Source organism: Propithecus coquereli, unplaced genomic scaffold, assembly GCF_000956105.1.
Source record: "Propithecus coquereli isolate 6110/MARCELLA unplaced genomic scaffold, Pcoq_1.0 Scaffold132, whole genome shotgun sequence".
NCBI classification, from domain to species: domain Eukaryota; kingdom Metazoa; phylum Chordata; class Mammalia; order Primates; family Indriidae; genus Propithecus; species Propithecus coquereli.
In genome coordinates this window covers 478,642-485,830 of record NW_012137414.1, presented here as the reverse complement: position 1 = coordinate 485,830, position 7,189 = coordinate 478,642, and the positions used below count along the sequence as shown (strand labels likewise).

Genomic DNA, 7,189 nt, shown 5'->3' with positions numbered 1-7,189 from the left:
AGCAAATGCAAATGAAGATGCTAGCCAGCTCTCCTTGGCACATGAATTTAAGTTGCTTTTCAGATCTTTGGGGTGATTTGACCTGATCTCCTGTCCTTACATTGATTCCTCTTAAAAACAAGAGCATAAAATGGCTGGGTAGGAGTCCAGTTTTGGTCACAGAACAAAGCCGGGAGCTATTTAGATCAGGACAGGATTGACACAGTTCTAGATCAGGTTGGGTATCCTGCTAGTGGAACCAACTTATCTTGGATAAGTGTGAAAAGATTGAAAGATTGGACATTGACCATAGTATATTTCTACTAGGGCATTCAAAACGTGTCAAAGAAACAGGCTTCCCTCATAAAAGGAATTGAGCACATGTAGTGATGAGAAAATGTACAACTTAAGACAGGAGAAGGACAGAGATATTAAAGCTAAACATTTGTATACTCTATGGCCCAGCAATTCTACTCCTGGACAAATATCCCCAACAGAGAAAGCATATGGAAAATATGTGTACAAGAACGTTCATAGTAGCTTAGCTACCTGTCGTGCATATACTTGACACATAATAGGTGCTCAATGTGTGAAATTGAACACACCTTTGTATTCCCACATGTGGCTTCGCATACCAAGTGGTGCATATTAATTGCATATACTTATCCATCAGTTCAAATTCCTTGGTTCCTCATTTCAGTAACACTTATGCCAAGGCCCTAAATGTCCCCAGCTCACCTTGGTTTTTACACACATCTAAAAACCCCATATTTTAGGCAAGTAATCAACGTAACTCGGGAAAATCACAAAACAGGTGAGTTGGTTTAACGCTAAATTCATGATGACCTACCCCTAAATTGCCTGGGAATCCCTTAGGTTTCTTCATCAGTTCTGTCTTTCATGGGCCACGTGACTATTTCAAACCTGACCTCACATCTCACTTGAATGCCTTCAAATTGCTTCATAATTCATAAATATATCTCGAGTCATCAATTTAAGCTCTCCCATCCTCCTAACACCAAGACACAAAGCTCCCTGCATAGACACAGGTCCTATTCACCTCTCCCCTGAAGTGCCAGCCACGCCTATGCCTATCAATGGCTATTCCCTCCACCTCTATTAGGAACGCTTCCCCTCGGCCCTTCTCAGGATCTAAACAATACTAGTTTCCCCCTCTCTTCTGTGTATTCCACTCTTACTGGTGGCCTGTGCGTTGCTTTTTTTTTTTTTTGGAGACAGAGTCTCACTGTGTTGCCCGGGCTAGAGTGCCGTGGCGTCAGCCTAGCTAACAGCAACCTCAAACTCCTGGGCTCAAGCGATCCTCCTGCCTCAGCCTCCCGAGTAGCTGGGACTACAGGCATGCGCCACCATGCCCGGCTAATTTTTTCTATATATGTTTAGTTGTCCAATTAGTTTCTTTCTAATTTTAGTAGAGATGGGGTCTCGCTCTTGCTCAGGCTGGTTTCGAACTCCTGAGCTCAAACAATCCGCCCGCCTCGGCCTCCCAGAGAGCTAGGATTACAGGCGTGAGCCACCGCGCCCGGCCCTGTGCATTGGTTTTTAACCACGCTCAAGTCTTTCCATTCAAACAACAGCAAAGACAAATCACTTCACTCAATCTTCTTTTCTTCCACCTATTGCTGTCTCTCTCCTGCCCTTCACAGCCAAAATTCTCCAAGGAGTTGTCTACACTTGCGTTTCTGCCCATTATTTTTAACTGTCTCCATTATCTGCCTTCCAGCTGTGCTAGTCCACAAAGCATCTCTCTCTACAGCCACCGTTGACCTCCACATTGCCTAATGCCATGAGCATGTTTCAGTCTTCATCTGGCTTGGCCTCTCAACAGATTTGATGCCCTTGAATGCTCCCCTCATTTCGAAACAAAACTCCCCAACACAGCCCACTTAGTCCTTGGCCTAGGCCCTCCTTTCTTTCTAAGTTCCTCCTCACTGCCTCAATTCCAGATATCTATCTCGGCCTTCTTTCCGTCCTTCACTCTCACCAACCTCTTTCCTGTGATAAGCCTTTGCGCATGCTGTTCCCTCCGCCTTTCCTTCTTTTATCCCCTGGTTCACTTCTCCTCATGCTTCAGACTCACAGCAAGTGCCAAGTGCTGAGGTCCCTGATGAAGCCAAAGCCCCTTTGTACTTCCCCTTCCTTAATACTTGTGAGGATTGCACGTTCGCATTTGGTTTACTGAATATCTAATGGATGACCGATTCTCCCACTACTATAAGCTCCACGATGGCAAGGACAAGCCTGATTTTAATTGCCATTGCATCCCCAGCATCAAGCATGGTGCCTGCATCAGAGGATCCTGGGATAAGCCACCCTACACACTGGCAGAGAGAGTGGATTCTGCAGTCAGACTTGTCTGGATTCAAATCTTACCTCTGCGACTTGCTGACTTGAGATCTTGAGCGAGTTACTTAATTTCTTTGCACCTCAGTTTTCTCATCCATCCAGTGGGAATGGAAATACCTGTACTACCTTCCTCAAAGGGTTGTTGCAAGGGCTAAATGACTTGATAGGAGTAAAATGCTCAGGAGGGTCCCAGCTAGAACGTAAACTAAGTTCCGAATAAATGCTGGCTGTTACAGCAATCATTACTCATTAAGTAAATAATAAAATAATACATTGGTGGACTGGCCTGAAAACAGAATATCTCTAAGTTTTTTAGCACTCTTTTTTGTTGTTGTTTCTAGCCCGAGGCATGTTAATATCGCCTTCTAACGGGAAAAAAATTTTGCAGGCCACACTGGGAAACGGAAACTAGAATTAGACGATATTGTCTTATTAATTCAATGGTGTTTACTGTTCCTGTATTTTTTAACTTCCATTTCATAAGCATATGTTTCATATTGTTACTTTGAAAATTGAGAATTGAGGAAATTCACATTGGAATTGGAAAATTTGGGGCTACAAAAGACCTTATGTGGGTAGAATTGCCCCTTCTTTTCAATGACTAGAAAACTGAGACTGACAAAAGCCCTTTTGCTCCACCAGGCCGGGTTGAGATGTTCGTTTTCTAAATTGTTTTGTGTAATACAAACCTTCACATATTTTCTAGCATACAGTGCAGATTAAATACTTTTAGGCAAACCTACTTTATTAACAATTTCTGTTTTACTATAATCTATCTTTGCTTTAAGAAAAGATCAGATTTGAAGTCTTTACAAATAATTAATTTGAGATTAACTATGCAGAGAGGCCCGTTATTAGAGAAAGGGTATTATTAGCAAACAAAATTTAAAATAAACACTCGGGTGCGCCACTTACTGCTTTCTCTCCAAGAGCTGTCTTGATACTAAGTCTCACTTTAAAAGCATTTTCTGCACCTGCCAGAAAGAAAAAAGAAAGAGCGGAATATGGTGATAAGATCCGTCAAAACGAAGCGTGATAAATTCTAATATTTACGTCAACTCAAAACAACAGAACACAGAACTACAATTAAGCTACCCCGAATACTCCTGAAAGTTGAAAAGAAATCATCATAAATGGTTTTAAATTTTCTTTCAAACTCATCAAACAGTTATGACCCCAACTTTCAAGCCACATCACATCTGCAGATTTAGAAAAATAAAGAGTTCTTTCAGTCAATGTACTTGTCAATCATTCAGAAAACTGCTAACCTATTTTTAAGGTTCAAGGCTACATACCTGGGTGACAGAGTTGAGCATGAATAGCAGTCACCAGAATGAAGAGTGGCCACAACATTGTTTCAGAGTGGAAAACACAAGGCAAACTGAGAAAAAAAAATCCACCCTGCACTTAAAGCTGCCTTAGCCATTCTGTGACCCGGATTAGAATATCAGAGAAACAAGCCAACCACCATCTAACACGTTTAATGATTAACAACCATCATTTGGGTTAATACTTTCTATAAAAGCAGCCCATCTCCTGTCACTTATTTACAAAAATCTATTTGAAAAGAAGATTAGTTGTTTTTTTACAGACTCTACCTCAAAAGAATGTTTCCTCTGCTGTCTCTAAGTTGGAATCCTCCCCCACCCCTTCTGTGGTCGTGTGGTTAAGCGCACGGTGGACAGCACTGAGTCCTCTCTGGAGATTTTCCTTGCATGAACTTTCCACCTTTTCGGGGCTAAAATATCTGGTTCATAGATAGGCTATCTTAATTTAGGAAACCAAAGTGACTCCTTTCTATCTCTGGGAAACAAAGGATGTCTTCCAAGAATGCCCTCACCTGACTCTCACCACAGCAGGTAAACATCCAGGAGAGCTTCCACTTCAAACAAAGGGAATGGTTTCGTTCATCCCTAAGGTCTGGCACTTGTGTAAAATCAAAGCTAATGATATAGAGCAGTGGTGTCCAATGGAACATTCTCTGATGGTGGGAATGTTCTATGTCTGTGCTATCCAATATGGTAGCCACTAGATACAGGTGGCTACTGAGCCCTCGAAATGGGACTAGTGCTACTGAGAAACTGATTTTTCGCTTAGTTTAATTTAATTTACTTTAAGGAGGCACGCGTGGCTAGTGACTACATTGGTCAGTGCAGGAATACAACGGTGATTAAGAGCTACCTACCCTGAACTGGGCTCACTGGATTATTTCTCTGATCCTCAAAACAACACTTCACGGTCGCTGTTGTTATAATCACCTCACATGGGAGGGAACTGAGGCTCCCGTGTTGAAGTCTTTGGCAGCAATGGATGAATGGAAAGGGTGTCACTTTACCAGCCAGGCTGACTTACACTTGAACCCTGTCTCCACCACACCGAACTGCATGGTGTCTCTGGTCATCATCGGTAAAAACTGAAATCGCAACAAAACCTCAGAGGTGCTCTGAGGATTAAGATGATGAGTGTAAAAGAATCTTTCTCCTGGTGGGCATTCCACAGATGCCACTAGACGCCCCCCAGAGGGTCGGTGTCAGGGCTCTGCTCACTACCATGCTGCCTCTTCATGAATTCAGTCCAGATTCCACCTCGTTCCTTGAAAATCATGAATGGCAGAATTACACTTGGTGAGCCTGATGTTAAATATTTAATAGAAAAATTGGATTTTTTAAGCGACCATGAGGAAAATATCAATAATGACACTTCTGCAGCACTCGGAGAGACGTATCATTTCCCCCTCCTAGTAAAGATGGTATTTTATGGTAAAGGACTCATTTCTGTTAGCTAAATCCATCTGAGGAAGCTTTTTCTCATCTCCTTCACCTTGCTTGCAAAAACACTGAGTCAGGAAAAGCTGTACTAGAGGGAGAGGGAGCCAGAAGTTAGCCCAGCCGTTCTAGCAATTTCACTATTAGGTGAATGGAAATTTCCAGAAGAGAGAGCTCACTTAACTAACCCCTAAAAAGACAGTCAGACTAGATGAAGTCACCTTGGGAAATGTTAGACTAGATAAAGTCATCATGGGAAGGAAAAGTCAAGACACATAGAGATGGAGTTCATAACAAAGCATTTTATCTGCATCAAGAAACAAAGCCATGTTACGAACATAGAAATCCAATGCAGCTTTCCTTTAGTTTTGCATTTCACAAAAGTGACAAATTTCTCCATACGCTTTTACTTAGTCATCTATGTAACTAGAATTGAAGATAGTAAAATACTGAGTCTTAGTGTAAGCCATTCGTTTGAAAAGAAAAGACCATCTTTTCTCTTTTCAGTGATGATTCCTCGATGTTTGTTGTCTCATTTTAACAATGATAGAAAAAAAGAGCAATAGAAATTCTTTATAGCCAACACAGACAAGCAAAAAGAGAAAAGTAGGAAACACCCATAATATCAACAGCATGGATGACCAATGTTAATATATTTTAACAGTGGAAACATGCCTTCCTTAGCCTTCGGTCTTCTGTATGTTCTTGCATGATGTTCTTGTTGTGTTGTTTCTTTGTAGTGCCAATATCAGAACAGAGCGATGTAAAGACGGAAATAGGAACGACCATTCTCTTCTTTCTTACTCTAATGGGAATGCTGCTACTCCACGGAATCTGGTGAGTCTCTTTAAAAATGATGTGTCATGTGATAAAAGTATTCTTTTATTTCTAATTACTAAAAATTGTTATCAGTAATTGATGTTGCATTTTATCAACTGCCTTTTCAGTATGTATTAATATCACCAAACGATTTTTAACATTTGGTGCATTATATTAATAAATTTCTTTACATTGATTTAATCCTTAAAACAGTTTTATGAAATTTATTTTTAATATGCTGCTGGAATTAATTGTTGGGTTTTCCCATAGGATTTTTAGACCTATTTTCTTTTAATAATATCATGTAGGTTCCTTTTCAAGTGCTGATTCTTGAAGTTTTATTTTCCTAGCCTTTACATTATCATCTTGAAAATGATGTAGAAAGGTTTCTAATATTTTCTATGTTTAGAAATATTTATAATGCATATAAGAAATAAACAGTTCAAAGGTGAAGAATCTAGGCCACGTGTATTTTAGAGGATGAGTTCTTTGAAATTTTTCATTTTTTCTTTTTTTTTGAGACAGGGTCGCCTGGGGTAGACTGCAATGGCGTCATCATAGCTCGCTGCAAACTCAAACTCCTGGGCTCAAGCAATCCTCCTGCCTCAGCCTCCCCAGTAGCTGGGACTATAGGCGTGAACCACCACACCTGGCTAATTTTTCTATTTTTAGTAGAGATGGGATCTCACTATTGCTGCTTGGGCTGGTTCCCTGGCCTCAAGTAATCTTCCCACCTCAGTCTCTCAAATGCTAGGGTTACAGATGTGAGCTATCTACCCAGGACAAAAATTTTCATTTCTTACATCATCATTTATTTTAGGTTTTATACTTCTTTGTGAGTCCATTTTGGCTGTTTACAATTTCCAAGAAAAAATTCATTTTGTTAAGATTTTCCAGTATTTTCATGGAGTTTATAGACTATCTCCCATAAAATATCTACATTTGTTGCTATGCTCTCTTCATATTTTCTAGTATGTATATTGATTTTTCTCATTTTCCATAATACTTACCAGAGGTTTATCTATTTTTGTTGTTATTTATTCAAAGAACAAGATCTTGGATCTAATTTACAATACTATTCTTTCTGCTTTGATTCATCGATCTTATTTACATTTATTAAGTCCTGGCTCCTGTGGTCACTATACTTGTTTTCTTCTTTTAATAACACTTGCGTTAGCTAATAGACTTGTTTTAAAAAATTTCTCAGTTAATAATGACAATATCTGTGGCTATGAATTTTCCTTGGAGTACTGTTCTGGCCA

The 7,189-nt window shown here is 40.0% G+C and overlaps 1 protein-coding gene across 1 annotated transcript in view; it reads right to left on the bottom strand.

Annotated features, from left to right (window-relative positions):
• TMEM27 (transmembrane protein 27) overlaps nt 1-3,949 on the bottom strand; it is a 32,285-nt gene extending 28,336 nt beyond the window's left edge. The window contains exons 1-2 of the mRNA XM_012638707.1: nt 3,639-3,949; nt 3,259-3,317 (exon numbers count right to left, since the gene is read on the bottom strand). Of these exons, the coding sequence (XP_012494161.1) occupies nt 3,259-3,317; nt 3,639-3,696 (117 nt within the window). The 5' untranslated portion in view covers nt 3,697-3,949. The remainder of the gene's footprint in view (nt 1-3,258; nt 3,318-3,638) is intronic.
• Between the last annotated feature and the right edge of the window lie 3,240 nt (nt 3,950-7,189).